Source organism: Lithobates pipiens, unplaced genomic scaffold (assembly GCF_037356315.1).
Source record: "Lithobates pipiens isolate NorthernLeopardFrog02 unplaced genomic scaffold, aLitPip1_a1.2 Scaffold_25, whole genome shotgun sequence".
Lineage (NCBI taxonomy): Eukaryota > Metazoa > Chordata > Amphibia > Anura > Ranidae > Lithobates > Lithobates pipiens.
In genome coordinates this window covers 169,307,712-169,327,497 of record NW_027507787.1, presented here as the reverse complement: position 1 = coordinate 169,327,497, position 19,786 = coordinate 169,307,712, and the positions used below count along the sequence as shown (strand labels likewise).

Sequence of the window (19,786 nt, the reverse complement as noted above, 5' to 3'; positions counted from 1 at the left end):
TAAGCTTGGAATCGGCCTAAGGACTATCATGTCTGGGAGCACCAAACAATACGGTTCTTTAGATGAGAAGACGCACAACTCGGAGACCCTTCTGGCCGAGGCAACAACTAGTAAAAAACAAAAAACTGTTAAAAGAAATAATGAACAAGAGAAAGCTTGATCAAATGGAGCAACCAGCAATGTTCCCAAGACTAGTGTTAAGCCCCCTTTTTGAAAAAACACATTTCAATGGAGGTCTGATTTCTATGGCTGCCCCTAAAATTCAGATCACCAACGGATGTAGAGAATATCCTGTACATGACATAGCCAACAAAGTGGGAATTTGACCCTTCAGGGAATTCTAAGCTAACCCTTAGAGACCACTCTGCAGAAACTCCAAAATGTTAGACACTGAAGGAGATCCAAGGTCCCAACCCCTTTCTGTAGTATTCCAGATCTGGTGATAGGTTACATTTGTGGACCTCTTACGAGCCTGTAAGAATGACTCCACTACACCACCTGAGAGACCCAAGCCAGTTAAAGCCTCCCTCTCACTTTCAAGTTTACTTCATCCTCCTGCAGTTCGGGTGTCAGACCCCACTCCGCAGAAGGAGATTTTGACAAGGAGGCAGTGGGATTGGCGAGCCCAACTTTATCCTCCAAGCCAGAGGAAACCACGGCTCCCTGAGCCAGTAAGGTAAGGCTACTATTGCTGTGATCCTTCTTGCTGAATCTTCAGCAGGATTTTGAGAGCCAATGGAAGCAGCAGGAACACATAAACCAAGGGGAAGTTCCAAGACCTGGACAGAGCACCCTGACCCAACCGCCTGTGGACGCCAGGTCCGGGAGAAGAAGCAAGGCAGTTGACAATTCTCCTCCAATGCCATAAGATCTATTGATTCAGGCCCCATTCGTTGTGATCCTCAAAGCCGGGACTCAAGTAATCTGCTAAAACCATTCCCAGGCCCTGGGAGATAAGATGCTGTAAGAGCCGAGATTCTTCTCTGCGCATAGGAAGATTGACATGTCACCTGAAGGAGAGGGCGACTTCTTGTGCCCCCTTGAGACACATAAGCCACCGTAATTGTTGCCCAAGAATCTAGGCAGCTCGACCTTGCAATAGGTTGGAACGCTAAGACCCCATTCACACCTGAGCGTTTTGTAGCCCTACGCCTGAAGCTACAAAACGCTGGAGGGGAAAAAATACATTATTCTCAATGGAGATGGTTCACATCTCCACTCCAAGTCGCCTGAAGCCCTATGCCTGAAGCTCAAACAAGTTCCGGACCCTTTTTTGTCACGCGAATCGGGCTGATTTGGGCGTTTTTATTCCCATAGAAACTAATGGAAACGCTCGATTCGAGCGTTTAGCGCGACAACGAGCGTTTCTATGGGCGTTTTGACGCTGTATCTGCAATGCTTAACATTGGTGACCTTTTGCCCTGCACAAATTCGCGACAAAACGCGGCAAAAAAACGCCGCGAATCGCGTTAAAAACCGCCGCAAAAAAACGCTCGACAAAGCTACGCTCAGGTGTGAATGCAAGTTAAGAGAGTGCGTCTGACAGCATCCAATCCTAGGAAATTCGCAAAAGTTCCATTGGCCTTAAACCTGCTGTCCCAGGCAGTGTGCCCTGCAGCCTGCCAGACTGGCATTGGTCGTCGCCACTATTGAATCTGAGGCCTTCAACGGAACTCCGTGGGAAAGATTGCAAGCTACTGACCGCCAAACCAGGGACCAGATTATCTGAATTGGCAGATAGAATTTCTGGTAGAAGGAGTGATGATCCCACTGAAGAAGAAAGTTGCATTGAAACCTCCTTCTGCGCCACCTGACCAATGGGACTACTGGAACTGTGGCTGATAGAACCCCCAGATACTGCATGCATTTTTTCACCATCATCAAAGACTTTGCTATCACTGCTTTTGTCTAAGACTGGATCTCCTGGACCTTCCTCTGAGGAAGAGAAACACCACCCTGATCCATGTTGAATTGTACTCCTAAATACTCCAACATTTGGGTCGGATGCATCTGGCTCTTCTGATAGTTAAACAACCAAGCAAAATGAGCTAGCTAGAGCAGGTGAAATTCACATGAAGTAGAAGGACCTCATTTGATGGACCCAGAAGTAGCATGTCAACTAGATAATGGAATATTTGCACTCACTTGACCCTGAAAGTCGCGACGACAGCAGACAGTAGCTTTGAGAACATTCTGAGCCATGCAGAGACTGAACAGGAGACATTAAAAGTGAAAATGAGAGCCTTCCACGGAAAACCTGAGAAAGCGATGCTGAGATACGTCTATGGAAACAAGAAGATACCCATCTGCCAAATCGATGAAAACCATCCAGTCTCCTAAGTCCACAACGGAAATGATCATTTCCCCCATCTCCATTTTGAATGGTGGAACCTTCATGAAAGAATTCAGAACTTTGAGGCCAAAAAAACTGGTCCGAAGCCCCCTGAAGCCTTTGGGACCAAAAACAGAGGGGAACATACTCTTTGACCGAATTCGTGCCTTGGAACTGGAAGGATGGCCCTTGCTGCCAACAGCTCCCCTATATATTCTCTCAAACATCTGTAAGAATCCCAGTTTCTATGAACAAGGTCTGATGGGGCCTTGTTCTGAACTCGAGACAATAATTCAATCCAGGCATCCTGTAATTTGACTACCCAAACCCCCTCCGAATTAGGCTAGTCTTGCTCCTACTTGAGAGGGTTAAGTGGAGACACCTTCAGAAGGACTTATTTGAAGCCTTAGAAGCTTCGTTGGCCCTGGGCTTGGAAGGTTTCTGGAAGGTTGAACCGCCTCCCTTCCATGAAAAACTGTCTGTAAGTACTGGCCTCGCTGGACCCTACATTGGATCTCTTGTTAAACCGAAAGGGCTGCTGTTGTCTTTTTCTCTTCTGCAGGATTAGGCTAGATCTGCCGCCAGAAAGCCGCTGAGTTGCTGATTCTAAGTCTTCCTGAAGAGTATCTTCCTGTTGAATGGAATCGAACATAGACTGCTTGGAATCCTTGTCGGCCGACCAATGCTTCGACCATAAGGCTCTGCAGCTGTGATGGAATGAGCAATTATCTTTGCTATGAATGAATGAATAATTTGTATAGCGCACAACGCGAACTGAATCGCCTCAATCGCTGGTCAACAGCCACAAACTCTACAGCAGTCCTGAAAACTGCAAAAGAAAAGAACTGCCACTTCCCAGACTTTCATCTGAACATCCATCCACCAGCTCCGCTACCCACAGCCCAAGGCTGGACTCAGACTCATGCATTTTTCCCGCATTCCGCAGAACCGCACCACCGAATATGCCCCATAGGAGACCATGGTAAATGAACGGTAGCGCAAAACCGCAAAAAGCACTAAAAACACACAGGTGCGCATCCAACCCAAGTGCTGCTGCCACAGAAGTGAGCACTACCGCCAGCCTGTAGGCTGTTTCGGCCAAACTATACAACCTATTTAGGTCTGCGTTTATTCTGCGATCCATAGGATCCCTAAAGGAGACCGAATCCTCCAGCGGAAGCGTAATGTGGCAGGCGAATCTAGGTAATGAAGCATCCACCTTAGGCATAGTGTCCCAAGGGTTACAGCTTCAATATTCTATTATGCACATTGAGCTTCTCAGGCCCCGCCCAGTCACTTTAAATTTCAGAAATGAATGGGAAGGAAGGTAAAGATTTCTTTAAATATGGGTAGTATCTCTGCAGTTTCTTTAAGGCCTCCACCAAGGGGGGAACCAGTGCAAAAATCATATGTGATTCCAAGACCATCTCAGCCTCAGATGGATCTGAATCGCTATCAACGTCAAAGTTAAAACGCACTGAAAATACATGATCTGAATCTGCAAATGCTGAAGATACAGCAGGATGAGCAGGATTCCTTGAAACACTGCTCAACTCTTCCTTGACTGCGTGCTTAATGTAGGATTTAACCTGGCGTGCATTCACAGCATTGTCCTGAGCTGCCTCCTTGAAGCAAGATGCATGCCCGCTTTCCTCTGATGACCTCAACTGAGCAAGCCCAACAGGATCCTTCTTCTGCCTGGGCCGGCGATGAAGACCTATCTGAAGAAGGGGATCTTCTTTGTCTGCGCCCAGATTTCCTCTTACTAGAGGCTTTCTGATGTCTTGACCTCTCCTGGCTCAGGTCCGAGCGGCTAAAGTGAGGTAAGAGTGAGGAAGATCTGGAATGCTGTGACAACGGGCATCTATCCAGCTTCATGCGACCCTGCGACTTGTCATGTCTAGCCTTTTTAATTCTTTGAGGCTGGAATGCTAATTAGGAACCTCTTTGCGGGCCTTTAGCTCACACTGGGCCCTTCTCTCTGTAAAACAGAGGATGTGCTCTCTTTTAAATAAATAAAATAAGCTGCTCCATCTGAATCTTCAGTGCTAAGGCAGCTAGGCAGGCAGGCAAAACTCCCCAGATCTATAAAGGCACAGGATACTAAAAACACTGACAGACAAGTAACACAGCAGTAAGAAATGAGAGTCCTGGAAATCAGGCTTACCAGAGCAGAGTAGCAGATTGATCAGCTGGAGACTGAGATTAGCCCTAGAGTACAGAGCCTGCTGCAATTCAGCAGTGAGCATTCTGGTGTTTGCTAGGCAATCCAATAGGAAGCTACCTCTGACCTCAACTGAGCTTCCTGAAAGGAAGACATGTGGAGGTGGTGAACTACAAGACCCAGCGAGCCAAATCACTGCCTGAACACACAAAACATGGAAGGAGAGAGTGCCAGCACGTGCCTAATGAAGGTATATACAGTCATTTATACTGCCAGTGACCTTTGCCAGTAATACACAGTCATTTATACTGCACCTTTTTATCCCAGCACCAAGGGAACCCACACTCCTCAGGAGATTTACTGCCTTTATGGGGGGGGTCTTCTGATTCGGGAGAGGCTGAACCCGAACAGGATGGATGATGGATGGAGAAAATAAATAAATAAAAACAAAATAAATAAACTTTAAAAGGCGTCCAGAGCGAGGACGAAAAAAGAACACTGGTGTGGGCAGACAGCCGCCCTTTATGGGCTAGAAAAAAGGTGGTCCTGGAGGGGTCAGAGCCGACCCGTAGTAGGCTGGGGAGGTCCAGGAAATAGCATTATGGCCACAAAAGTATACAATATGCTTCATGGCTGTCTCTGGGTTCAGTACTTTGAGCCACTGACCTGGAACAAGCATACAGAAATAAGTGCAGTCATAACTCCTGGTCTGTAAAGATGTTCCAGGTAAGTGACTTAATAAAATACTGAAGCCAATGGATCATCATGACAGTCAGAAGTGGTAGCTACAGAAGGACAGTGCAGCTGTTATATTTTCCTGCTGCAGGCTTTCTTTTTAAGTACTGGGCTAATTTAGGAACCTACAGTTGTGCTCATAAGTTTACATATCCTGGCAGAATTCATGATTTTTTGGCCATTTCTTGGCCATTTTTCAGATGAAAAATATATGAAGGATAACACAAAACCTTTTCTTTTCCTCGTTGTTAGTGTTTGGCTGAACCAATGTATTACCAATCCGCTGTGTTTACTCTTTTTAAATCATAATGGAAACAAAAACTACCCAAATGACCCTGATCAAAAGTTTACATACCCTAGTTCTTCATACCGTGTATTGCCCCCTTTAATATCAATGACAGTTTGAAGTCTTTTGTGGTATTTGTGGATGAGGCTCTTTATCTTCTCAGATGGTAAAGCTGCCCATTCCTCTTGGCAAAAAGCCTCCAGTTCCTGTAAATTCTTGGGCTGTCTTGCATGAACTGCACATTTGAGATCTCCACAGAGTGGCTCAATGATATTGAGGTCAGGAGACTGAGATGACCACTCCAGAACCTTCACTTTATTCTGCTGTAGCCAATGACAGGTCGACTTGGCCTTGTGTTTTGGATCATTGTCATGTTGGAATATTAAAGTACGTCCCATGTGCAGCTTCCTGGCTGATGAATGCAAATGTTCTTCCAGTATTTTTATGATAGCATACTGCATTCATCTTGCCATCAATTTTGACCAAAATTCCTGTGCCATTGTAGCTCACACATCCCCAAAACATCAGCGATCCACCTCCGTGTTTCACAGTAGGAATGGTGTACCTTTCATCATAGGCCTTGATGACTCCTCTCCAAATGTAGCTTTTATGGTTGTGGCCAAAAAGCTAAATTATGGTCTCATCATTCCAAATGTCTTTGTGGGAGAACATTTGAGGCTTGTCTCTGTGCTGTTTGACATATTGTAAGCGGGATACTTTGCGGCATTTGCATAGTAATAGCTTTCTTCTGGTGACTCGACCATGCAGACCATCTTTCTTCAAGTGCCTCCTTATTGTACATCTTGAAAGAGCCACACCACATGTTTTCAGAGAGTCCTGTATTTCACCTGAATTTCTTTTTGGGTTTTTCTTTGCATCCCAAACAATTTTCCTGGCAGTAGTGGCTGAAATTTTAGTTGGTCTACCTGACCGTGGTTTGGTTTCAACAGAACCCCTCATTTGAACACTGCTGATTGACATTCTCAATTCCTTAGATATCTTTGTATATCCCTTTTCCTGTTTTATACAGTTCAACTATCTTTTTCCGCAGATCCTTTGACAATTCTTTTGCTTTCCCCATGACTCAGAATCCAGAAATGTCAGCGCAGCACTGGATGAAAGATGCAAGGGTCTGTCAGGAGTCCAGAAACTCATTGACCTTTTATACACACACACACTAATTACAAGAAAACAGATCACAGGTGAGGATGGTTACCTTTTTAATAGCCATTTCAAACACCTTTGTGTCAACTTGTGTACATGTTATCAGGCCAAAATCACCAGGGTATGTAAACTTTTGATCAGGGTAATTTGGATAGTTTATGATTTAAAAAGAGCAAACACAGTTGATTAATAATAAATGGCTCCAGCCAAACACTAACCACGAGTGAAAGAAATGTTTTTGTGTTATCAATCATATTCTCTGAAAAATGGCCAAGAAATCATAAATTCTGCAAGGGTATGTAAACTTATGAGCACAACTTTACATGCTTGTTTCCGGTCCCCTTCTGTATGTAACATCATTATATTATTTCTGCCTATTAGGGTGACTCCATGGAAATGCAGGGTCTCCCTGGAGCCCCCTGATGTCCATGCCCCCAGGCCAGGTCCTACTTCTTCTATTCATGCTTAGGTGCCATTACTAGGGCAAGCATGTGTAGTGTGGCAGGTGTTCCTTCTTGCCGTATTTCAAACGGCAATTATTTTTGGAAAAAATACACTTTAATTTACAAAAATCAAAACAGTAATGCACATTGTGACCATGGCTCTTATTGCTCTTGGGGCGCATGTGCTGCGTTAAAACTGAGCAAGTATTCATGGGACATCACAAACATTTGCACAGTTTGCACTTCCGGACTGGGTTTGGGTTAATTGCAGAAGAGAGGGAGATTTTTTCAAAAAACAACCTTTTGTGCTTTTGTGAAAAATATGGGGGGGGGGGGGGGGCACATTTGTTTAACAGTAAGGGGTCTATTTGTAAAATTATTCGCTGTACAAATGTCACAGCATTTAACATGAATAAGCCCCATAATGAGTCTAATATGCATATTTACTATGACCGTCAGCTCCATCTAGTGGCTATATGCTGTTCTTCCATATTAAGTTATTTTAGCAAAATACTACATTATGGCCACTAGATGGTGATGAGGAAGTAAACATATTGGACACATCAGGGGCATTATTAATGAACAGCAATGTGAATTCTGTGATACTTTGTTTTAGAAATAGACCCCTTAAAGTGGTAATAAGCCTAAAACCAAAAACGCTTACCAATCATTAGATGTGGACATAGCTCCCAACTGTCCCTGATTTTGAGGGACTGTCCCTGATTTGGAGCGATGTCCCTCTTTCTTCCTCATTTGTCCCTCATTTTGGTCTGATCTATATAGTTGTGTACAAAATGCACTTTTTATCTATCAAACGTGTTTTCCAGCGCTAAACCTTTCATCTGATTTCTAAATTGCTGCATTTGTAAATTCCAAAAGCCAATATAAAGGAATAGTAGTGGTAAAAAAAAGCACTTGTGTGTTTAACCAATCTTGTTTTTTTGTACAATTCTCCTTTAAGGGGGCATGGCGAGGGGCGTGTCCTATGCCTGCATACTTTTGCTGATAGGTGTCCCTCATTCCCATCTCAAAATTTGGGAGGTATGGATGTGGAGGTTGCATTAGTTTACTTTTATTTGGCTTTCCCCCCTCTGATTTCACCTGTTGAACTGGCCAGTAACACACCTCCTGTATTAGAGTGGTCCTGCTCTGGATGAAGGAGCACAGGGGTAACCTTTGGACAGCAGCATTGCCAGCCTGGTGGGAGGGGAGTGTTAAATGTATTAGAAGATTTATATATACTAACGAATTGAAGCCAATCTCCAGCTCACACTTTATAATCCATTACAGCAAGCAATTTTTTTCCCTTTTGGGGTAAACATTTTATGTGAATAAATAAAATCTTATCATTGTAAGCACCCCTGTCTGTGGTAAAATATAACTGAAACAAAAACCTTTTTGTTTTGTTTTGGATAGAGTGGAGAGGGATTAGAACCCCTGTTCGTTTTTATTGCTGTCTGTGTCCCCATTAGGGAGATTCACCTTCTCTGTTTGTACTGTTTAGCATTATTATTGAAAGTATAAGAAAATCCAAAATTTTGGGTTGTCCCCAGAAAATGAATAGAGGGAAAATCTTCCACTGGGGACACTAGTTCTGGTGACCTGGGAGCCCCAAGGAATTTTCTTAATTTGCAGGGATTTCTTTTCACTTTCTGTTTGGCTATGGGACAGGAAGTGAAGGGAAATCTCTGCAATGGGACACAGATGGCAAAAAAAAAAAAAAAAAAAAAAAACTGACAGGGGTATTAACCCTTCCTTACTGTATCCAAAATTGAAAAAAAAGTGTTGCATATAGTTCTATTTTAAAGTGGTTTATCTCATCCATGTAAACTGATACATTCTGCTGGAGAGCTTGTGCTTTTGAAAAACCGACTTTCGTGCTGGATCACCAGATGAAAATAGGGTATAGCCTCCCTGTCCCATTGATTTCAATGGTTAGAAGCAGTTTAGCAGGGGTGAATACACCGATCCTTCACCGCTCCAAATATGCGGCTAGCAGGACTTTTTTCACTGTCCTGCTAGCGCACCGCTCCAGTGTGAAAGCCCTCTGGCTTTCACACTGGAGTGAAAGGGGCCAGTTTTTTCAGGCGCTATTTTTAGCGCTGTAACGCCTGAAAACCGCCCCAGTGTGGAAGGGGCCTTACGGTATCGCTGGACTGGCTGCAAGATACTGGTACAGTAAGAAAGTTCCTACCTCTATCCTTCTGTTTGCAACTAAGCTCCTGTGAGCATCTAAAGTTTTACAACCAAGTCTGTGGCAGAGACTTTGCTAAGCTAAAATTACTTGTTGTCTGCTAGTATCCATAAACAAGGATTTATCCGACAGTTAAAGAATCCAGGTGTGAGTGGCTATTCCCTGAATTATGTAAAGAGAGACTTTTATTAAGGTCAGCAGTTCCAAAGTACCTGAGCTATACTTCATCCTTATGTAGCGGATGACATTTTGGACAAAATGTCATACGCATGTAAATGTATTTTTTGCCTCAGAACAATAAAGGTTCTGAGGGTTGATTATGTAGGTAGGCCTCAACACCAGTCTGGTCAGGCTGTGTTTAGAAGTTCTGCGGTTCTAACCCTTTTTCGGCCGCTAGCGGGGGTTAAAACCACCCCGCAGACCGCCACTAAAATGACGGTAAAGCGCCGCTAAAAATAGCGGCGTTTTACCGCCGACGGCCGCACCGCCCCAGTGTGAAAGGGGCCTAAGAAATTCAAAGGATTCAATTAGTGTCCATAACAGCTCAGCTTCCAGGCTCTTAGCGAGCAGCCAGCCTCGTGCATGGCCCTCTTACTGAAGAGTCCTCCCCTGGTTGCATGAGGAGTTGCTTGGCCTCCCCAAAACCTGAGACGGCACCGGAACACCTTAGAATCCTCCTTCCAGTTACTGCGCCTCGAAATAGCCAGTTCCGAGGCTCGGAAACGGATGGTTCCGCACCCCAGGCCATAAGGGCCTCTGGGGACTGGTCAGGAGGACCAGGACCATGGAGTCAGAACATACTTCTGGACCGGAACCCAGAACCACATGACTTCAGTACCTTAAGTACCCTTTCCCGGAATACACAGCGGAAAAAAAAGAGCACACTGATTGGCTCCGAGAGAGAGATCAGTACCCAATGCGTTCTAATGCCTCTCACAGGTGCAAACCCCACCTATGACCAGGCAGAACATTAGTACAGCCAAGCAAACTGATGCCAAAACACAATTTTACACAATTAACCCCAAGACTCAACTACAGTCTTGGGAAAAAACTAAATTTACAGAGATATCGCGCACTCATCAGGAGTACCGGCGCTACACTAAGAAAAAAAATGAATGCAGCCATCACATCTAAGAATTGATGAGCTGCAATATAATAAATGTTTGCTTTTGGGTTTAAAAGCGTTTTAAAGAACTAGAGGCAAAATATCAATTAATATCCTGAGGGTTTACTTTTGCTTTAATATACTGTATAAAAAAAGCTATAAGCAGGGTATAAAGCTGGTCAAAAAAATATTTGTTTTATTTCCTGTGCACTGACCAAAGTGTGAAAATGAACGCATACAAAGTAGTAAATAGGCTTCCAAAGAACTTCCAGATCACCACCCAGTGGATCCTCATAGTTATTATACCAAAAACAGTTAAAGTGATTGTAAACGATCACTTTGTAAAACAATCCATTCAGTTTAACCATTTCAGCTCCGGAAGGTTTACCCCCCCTTCTTAACCAGGTCATTTTTTGTGATACGGCACTGCGTTACTTTAACTGACAATTGCACGGTCATGTCACGCTGTAACCAAATAAAATGTATGTCCTTTTTTTCCCACAAATAGAGCTTTCTTTTGGTCGTATTTGATCACCTCTGCGGTTTTTATTTTTTGTAATATATAAAAAAAAAGGCAGACGATTCTGAAAAAATTATATTTTTTACTTTCTGCTATAAAACACATCCAATAAAAAAATGTGAAAAATCAAATTTGTTCATCAATTTAGGCCAATATGTATTCTGCTACATATTTTTGGTAAAAAAAAATCCCATAAATGTATATTGATTGGTTTGCGAAAAAGTTATAGCAAAAGTTGTAGGGTCTATAAACTATGGGATTCATTTATGGACTTTTTTTTTACTAGTAATGACGGCGATCAGTGATTTTTAGCGGGACTGTGACATTGCAGTGGACAAATCGGGCACCTAACTTTTTGGGAACCAGTGACACCAATACCGTGATCAGTGCTAAAAATAATATGCACGGTCACTGTATACCTGTACTCTGTCAGGCCTTAGCAACTGCCATTTACAGGCAGGGACCTCAGGCCCCTGTAGTGTAGCAACAAAAATAGGAAAGTCTCTAGTGCTAGCTGACCTTGATGGACTACTACTGCTGGTCAGTCCTCTTCAGGCCCTGCCAGCCCTCTCGGCTGCAGCTGCTGGCCGACTTCACTGCTCATGACATTGCAGTCTCTCCTGCTGGCTCTACATCCATCTCAGACTGCACACTCCCAGTTCGCTCCGGCATGCCTCCCCAGCTCTCCCAATTGTGCCTGTCACTCATCAGCCCTCCTAGCTGCTCTCCAGTGGCTCCCTCCTGGAGACTTGCCCAGCAACACTAGCTCCTGCTGTCTTTCTTGGTTCCTCTTTGTGCCTCCTGTCCAGATCCTCCTTTGTTACTCAAGTATGCTCCGACTTGCACCCAAACCTCTCAGGCCCAAGGTCACCCCCCCCAAAGGCCCCGGCAACCTAGTGCTCCATCTCCAGATTCTTCCAACCAAAAACTCCTTCCCCCAGCTAGACTGACCCTGGGTATATCAAGGAGGCCTGGTCCCTGCCAATCCTAGTTGGGGATTGGTCAGGGCTCCCTGAGACACCCCAGACAGCTCCACCTCTCTTCCCCTCCTTCCTTCTAGAATCCTCTAGAAGCAGAAGGGAGGTAACCAAAAGATGATGCTATCTGTGAGTCACCAGCCTACTCTGAGCCACTCCAAGCCCACACAGATCAAAACAAACAGGATTGAATTTATTGGCACTAGAAAAATCCTACTTCTAGCACCTACCTAAAGTAGAGGGTGTTACATAAGTGATCACATTCTCTCTGTTCTCAGCTGCATAAGAGCTAGGGTAAGAGAAGCGGTAGCACACTGAGCTTCCCAGTGAATGGCTGTGCAGTGGGGGGCATGTCAGGAGAAGTCTGATCATTGGAGGAGAGTTCCCAGCATAACTAGAAAAACTGACCATGGTGTTTTTCTGCTTAGTGTGGTCAGTTTTTAATAGGAAAGTAGCGGGAACACAGAGGATTTTACATAAAAGAAGCAATACAAAGAGAACAGGATACTTTTTCATAAAAGTAAATGGTACAGCAGGCTCATATCAGAAATATGAAATGTTGGGGTAACAAACGCTTTCATTTTTTAAAGACCAATCGAACGTTGATTGACGTTAGTTCCTGTTGGAATTTGTTTCCATCCACTGACAGTTATGGTACTCACTATGGTCGTGCTAAGAGGAATACTTATGTAGACAATGCTGTATTCAACAAACCAATCAGGTCTCAGTTTACAGAAGTCATATCAGTTGAGATTATTATTTTTTGGTCATATTGGGTTGCTGAACTTCCTATATTAGTATTGCACTTTGTAGCACTTAATTGTATATACCCACCACCGTATAATTAAAATAAAGACGTCCTTTATGCAATTTTTCTCAGGTGACATTCTGGGCACAATGCTGCAGAACCTCAACAGTCTGATTGCAATGCCATATGGCTGCGGAGAGCAGAACATGCTGACCATGGCCCCTATCGTATACGTGTTGGATTATCTTTCAGCCACAGGGCAGCTGAGCTCTTCACTGAAGACCACTGCCCTTTCCTACCTACAGAACGGTAAGATATACAAATGACAAGGGGGGGGGGGGGAGGCTCCAGAAGGGAAAAAGATTTAATCGCCATATACAGAAAGCTGGTTCCAGCCAACTGCAGATTGCTTTCAAAAACAAAAAAAAACATTTGATGTCTTTATAAATGCTTAGAATATAATTGACTGTTAATATTTATAGGTAATAACACTGCAGAAGGTCAATCCAGGGATTATCTGATTACCTTACGGGAGGAGTCTTCTAATTTTTCAGGGCCTCATCTTATAGTTTATAAATGTTTGCAGCCATCAAAGTCTCCCCTTACATCAGACCCCCCTTAACAGGTTCCCAATTTTCATCAGAGTTCCCATCAGACTTCCCCTATATATCAGTGTCCCCATCAGACTCCTCTTTTATATCAGGGTCCCCATCAGACTCCTCTTTTATATCAGGGTCCCCATCAGACTCCTCTTTTATATCAGGGTCCCCATCAGACTCCTCTTTTATATCAGGGTCCCCATCAGACTTCTCTCTTATATCAGGATCCCCACTTATATCAGAGTGTCCCTTTATATCAGGGTCCTCATCAGACTCCTCCCTTATATTAGGGTCCCTATCAGAAATCCCTTACATCAGGATCGCCACTTATATCAGAGTTCCCATCAGAGTGCCCTTTTATATCAGGGTCCCCATCAGACTCCTCTTTTATATCAGGGTCCCCATCAGACTTCTCTCTTATATCAGGGTCCCCATCAGACTCCTCTCTTATATCAGGATCCCCACTTATATCAGAGTGTCCCTTTATATCAGGGTCCTCATCAGACTCCTCCCTTATATTAGGGTCCCTATCAGAAATCCCTTACATCAGGATCGCCACTTATATCAGAGTTCCCATCAGAGTGCCCTTTTATATCAGGGTCCCAATCAGACTTCCCGTTTATATCAGGGTACCCATCAGAGTCCTCTCATACATTAGGGTCCCCATCAGAGCCTCCCCACCTACTTCACGGCCCCCATCCGATCACCCCTTACATCAGGGTCCCCACTTATATTAGAGTGCCCCTTTATATTAGGGTCCCCATCAGACTCCTCTCTTATATCAGGGTTCCTATCAGAGTCCCCATTTACATCAGAGTCCTCATCAGAGCCTTCCCCCTTACATCAAAGTTCCCATTAGAAAAAAAAAATGGGTCTGGAAATCAAACTAAACAATGAAAAAGAACAGACAATCATCTGCTCACCCTGATAATGGGGGGGGGGGGGGGGGGGGGGGGTGTTCAGTCACTAACCATGCAATGAAAAAGGGGAACTTACATCAAAAGGAGAATAGGTGTAGGAAAGATACCACATATAAAACCACAGAGATCTAGCGTCTGAAAAAATGACTAATGAATTTTATCAAAATAGAAATGTATTGTATGTATAAATACACAGTAATTGACTACACAAAGTATAAAATCAATAACCTCCACCATTAACTATCCAATGACAACGTTGTCAATGTCCAGACAAATACAGACAAATGAACAGGCTGACAAACAGATAGGGGAACGTCTTCACTGCATGTACATAAATATATGGGCCATAGAAATGCTATATAAATGTAAGCAAAGTGGCAACATCAGACGTGGAACCAGGTAATCCTTTTTTTCTGAAAAAAATGGCAGCAAAAAATAATATAACTCATAGTCATTCAAAATCGTTTGATTGAAAATTGTAGATAAAGTGGACTGGATGAAGCTGTTAAGGGTAAACGGCAAAAGGGTTTTGTCGTATTGAACAAAAATATATATGTTGCAGTCCATAGGACACAGGAAAATAGCCTGCACAGCGATCGTTAATAACAGAGACCATACAGTCTACATAACAGAAGTATAGCGGGTAGGTATATAATATGATCTACCTTACCCGAGATGTAAACAGTGATATGCTGCAGGTAATTTGCTGCAGTCTGCTGTGTTTAGTAGTCTATTCTACTTACGACGGAAAAGCAATGGTGTTCACATAAAGGTGGATATCAAACAGCTGAGTGAGGAAACTCTTGTATCAATCAGTATCTCTATGCCACAGTATTCACTTTTGTCCGGACTTGTGAATTCATACATCCAAGATGGATAAAGGATGAATGATGAGATGGCTGTTTAGAGTGTCAGCTGGATAGAATTTACTAGGAAAGCCGTGTCCCGCATTATATGCCAATAGACAGCCGTGCCATGGATACTGAGTGTTGATGCACAATGCTCTGAGTGACAGACATTTGGAGGGGTAGTGACGTAAACTAGTTTCACGGGTAAACTCCCGCTTCTTCAGGACAGCTCAGCAGTCAGGATCATCAACAAACCGGGCTTGTTACCAAAGAAAATGGACCACTGAGTTACAGATGGTCAAACAAGCGTGATATATCAACAGCACCACAGAACCACTTCAATTGGATAATAGATGGCTGGATCTTGTAGTCTCACCAAGTAGAAATTCATAGGTACATGTATGAAATACAAAAAGACAACTCCTCATGGTGTAGTATTTAAAATCAGGGTGAATTTATTTAATAAAAAACAGCCACGGTACTCGCATTTCATTAGATAAAAGCAGGCATGTCAGAAGCTACAATCTGTCATGGATATCAATTGTTTCTAACCACAAAGATGACCGTGGTCAGCACGTTACAGCGTCATGACGTCAGAGCTCCACCCTATGCGGCGTTTCGTTCAATAGGAACGTCGTCAGAGGCCTGATTGATATCCATGACAGATTGTAACTTTTGACATGAGACTACAAGCTCCAGCCATCTATGATCCAGTTGAAGTGGTTCTGTGGTGCTGTGGATATATCAGTCTTGTTTGCCAACCTGTAACTCAGTGGTCCATTTTCTTTGGTAAGAGGATAATTTCATGCTCACCTTATTGTGTCTCTGTCTACACCATGGGTGATTCCAGCTGTTTCCCTGAACAAGGACTCTGTTTTAACAGTATGGACTCTTAATTTATAATTTTATGTTTTTAGCTCTGCATACATTCATCCTTTATGCTTTTTATTGTTACTGTACAATTTATGCCAGCTGCTTTATTAACGTTAGCGCAGTGATTAATCTTGAATTCACAGATAGAATCTTTTATCGGGTTTGATGTGGCCCACAGGCCATAGTTTGGAGACCCCTGCCTTAGGAGTCAGGCTATAACAGTGTTTGGCATGCAGTTCTAACGTATTGCCACTAGATGCCCTCATCTGTCTTTAGTTCCTTTATTGGCATAGTTTTGCAGTTTATTTTTTATTTTTTTTTGTTCTATCTTGGTAGGGACAGGCATGGCACCAGTGTGTTCTCTGCCACAGATTCCAGGCACCATCTTGGGAGAGCCTGTTTCTAACTGGACACAAAGATGTCACTTCCTTCGGCGCAAGAAGGGAGATTGTTAGGTTGCCCGTCTTCTCCTTGTGGCCTAGGCTCTTGGAGATGGCTCAGTGGAGGTCCTCGCCGGCGGATAACCAATGACTCATACAGACACAATTGGTATGCTGAAATGGTTACAACTCTTTAATACTGGACTCGCTGTTTTATACTATTTTTACAAAACTCTGCCCCAATTTTGGGGGCCAATCAAAATGATACACATAAATGTTCATTAGCATATTATTCGTTAATGTCTTGTGACCTCAATCTTAACCTCTGTATTTCAAAGCTATTACAGTTCAATAATTCCTTACTTTCTGTTACCGTCTGCTGACCATGATGTGCCAGCCACAACTTCCTAAAAACCAAATCTAGCCTTTTCATACCCAGTAACAGTGTACAGAGATGAAAACCACAAACAGATGCTTCCTAAGATGAAGACATTTAACAGAAATAGATAGACATGGCAATGAGATAATTCAGTTATTAAGCAATACTGTCATGAGATAGATTTCCTGAAATGTATCAAGAAAGTCTCTTTCAATCACTAAGCAGATAAGCAATCCTGAACTTATATCTTCAGGGTGAAATCAATAATCAGAATCAACAATCAATAATGCAATGTATTATGGAATCTCCTTACAGAGATCACCTCTCCCACTCCCTCTAGGCAATCATCTGGGACACGTGACAGATCCAAGATGATTGCCCGGCCAGTCAGGGTGCAACTGTGGACTGTTTAACTGCACGGCTCACGCATGTGCAGTTAAACAGTCCACAGTTAAAAATGCCAGCGCCGCTGAGCGGAGGGGGAGACGATCCCCTACATCCCCCTACAGGTAAGTGTCCGATTATTAAAAGTCAGGAGCTGCAGTATTTGTAGCTGCTGACTTTTAACTTTGTTTGTTTTTTTAAGCGGAACTCCGCTTTAAGAATGATATACATAAGTGCCTTGTTGTATAGAAATACATTTTTTAGGAAAAATACTGCATTGTTTTTGATTATTCTGCATAGAAACGCTTAAAGGAGTTGTGTTACTTGTTATCTTAAAGAGGAAAAAAATTATCTCCTCTGGATGATCTATGTACATATCAGGGATTTTAACAATCTTTGCAGCAGATTGCGACCTTTTGTTGCTCTGAAGAAATAGCTATTTTTTTCACCATGTCCTGATTCTGATCTGGAAGGTCTGGTTCATTATAATCACCTTGTACACTCTCAGTGTATTCATGAGTAAAGCTGCAGTGTTTGCATCCCTTTAGAAGTATTTATCCTTTGGGGAGTATCTCACAAAAACAGAAATTCCCATTGCAGATGGTTCCTAAAGTTTTATGTGTATATTAGTGCAGACCTCCGGGAAAAAAAAAATCAGTAAGCCAATCACACAAGCAGGAAATAACACTTCTGGGGGCATTGCTGACACCAACGATGTACTGAATGCCTCCAGGTTGCCATATTGCATTGAATGTTACAGAAAATGACAGCAGCTGCAGAGTGAAATGCAAAGCCTTCTGTGCTTACAAAGGAAAGCTTTGCTCTCAGCAGCTCCTGGAACAGATCCCTGAACACACGGCGGGGACAAATCTCAGGACTCTGAGTGAGAGAACAATCTCCATGCAAGGCAAAGCAGAGCCGCCTTTACAAGGGAGGTACTAGAGCCGGGCTAAGTAGGCGAGCGCCATATAATGAAACTGGGATCAGACAGAGAATGTCTTACTTTTTTTTCCTGCCCCAAAGACAAAGGAAGTTCTCTGTGCTTGACACCACTTGGCTATCACAGACATGTTCAAGAGTTAGAGAATTATAAAGCATATCCCCAATACTCATCTGTCCTAGAAATAATCCATGACAGCAGGAGAGGTTGTAGCTCTTGCAACAATCACATTTCTTGCAAATGAGCATCTAAATTATAGAGGGTCCTAGTGCAGCTGCACAGTTTCTTCAAATGGGATGTTATGAGCTTTTTAATTCCCACTTTGCAACAGTGGGCTCTAAATGTACACAGTAGGTATGGAAACTGGAAAGAAAAAGGGTCTACAAATTCAGATTAGCCATTGTTTTTCTAGTAAGGGATAGAAAGGGATGAAAGGGGGGGCGTGGCTTGACGCTGATCCGAGATGGCCGCTTGATCCCTGAGCTCCCGTCCACGAGACCCTGCTACGTTAGCAAAGGCAAGTGACAATCGACCCTTTACCCCCAAACTGAGCCTCCTGTCACCCCAGCATGTCGGCGGCTAGACCCCGCTCTCCTTCGGAGCATGAAGCTCCTTCGCACAGACAAATCCCGGAGATCTTCCGGTCGCGGCCTACGAGCAGCTCCCGAGCCGCGGCCTCGAGTGAGTCACGTTCGCACAGCAGGAGCCCGCTGCGCACCAGGCCCGATGCAAGCTCCCGAGATCAGCCTGCGATAAGCATAGAAGACCTGCGCAGTGTAGCAGCCGACATCAAACATACCCTATCCGCAGCGATATCTGACTTGAGGGCTGACATCCACTCCATGTCTCTAAGGGTGGACGAAATGGAAGCCGTGCAGACCCGCCATGATGCCTCCCTCTGCCAGGTGCGACGGCTTACTGAATCCCACGCTATACACTTGAGGGACATCAATAGGCACCTGGAAGACCTCGACAACAGAGGGAGACGCCGAAACCTGAGGGTGAGAGGCATACCTGAGTCCTTAGACCCCAATCTGCTGTCCCAAAGAGTCACCCATATTTTTAATGACCTCTTGGAAAGGCCTCCAGATACCCCAGTGGCATTTGAGCGTATTCACAGAGCCCTGCGCCCCAGAGGTCGTGATACCGATCCCCCGAGGGATGTGGTATGCTGCATGGTTGACTTTCCTTTAAAGGAGGACATTTTACGTAAAGCAAGAGAAAGGAACCAGATTAACCACAGAGGAGTTAGCATCAAAATTTTCCAGGATCTCTCTAACATAACCCTGCAGCGCAGACGGGAACTCCGACCACTGCTGGAAGTACTGAGAAACAGAGCCATTCCGTACCGTTGGAAATACCCGTTTTGCCTCTCTGTCTCTCACCAGGGCCGTGTAGAAAATCTGAGAGTCCCGGAGGATCTGGACCACTTCTGTACCGCACTTGACCTTCCCTCCGTTGACCTCCCCGACTGGTACAGCGACTTCAGACTGCCTACTCTCCGCAGGGTGACCTCTATGGAGGGGGTGGACGAAGCTGGCAACTATGCCATAGGGAGACGCCGCAGACCTGAACACCGACCTCCTCCCCCTCACTCACCCCAGAGGGATGCCTCACCGCCAAGAAACGGCAGCCCCACGGCTTCACCTGCCCACCGCAGACCCCGCCGCAGTTGAGGGAGCTCTGACACCCTCCTCCGTTTGTTGAACGATACCTTCGGTTCGTAATGCTGGACTCAGCCGTCATTCAAGCCTGCAATCATAACCCATTTGACTTCTACACCCATGGAGCACTT

General features: G+C 44.1%; 1 protein-coding gene across 1 annotated transcript in view; it reads left to right on the top strand.

Moving 5' to 3' along the window:
* The window catches only part of LOC143929793 (alpha-2-macroglobulin-like protein 1), a 198,952-nt gene that overhangs the window by 127,230 nt on the left and 51,936 nt on the right, over window positions 1–19,786 (top strand). Inside the window, exon 18 of the mRNA XM_077453770.1 lies at window positions 12,801–12,977. Within this exon, the coding sequence (XP_077309896.1) occupies window positions 12,801–12,977 (177 nt within the window). The remainder of the gene's footprint in view (window positions 1–12,800; window positions 12,978–19,786) is intronic.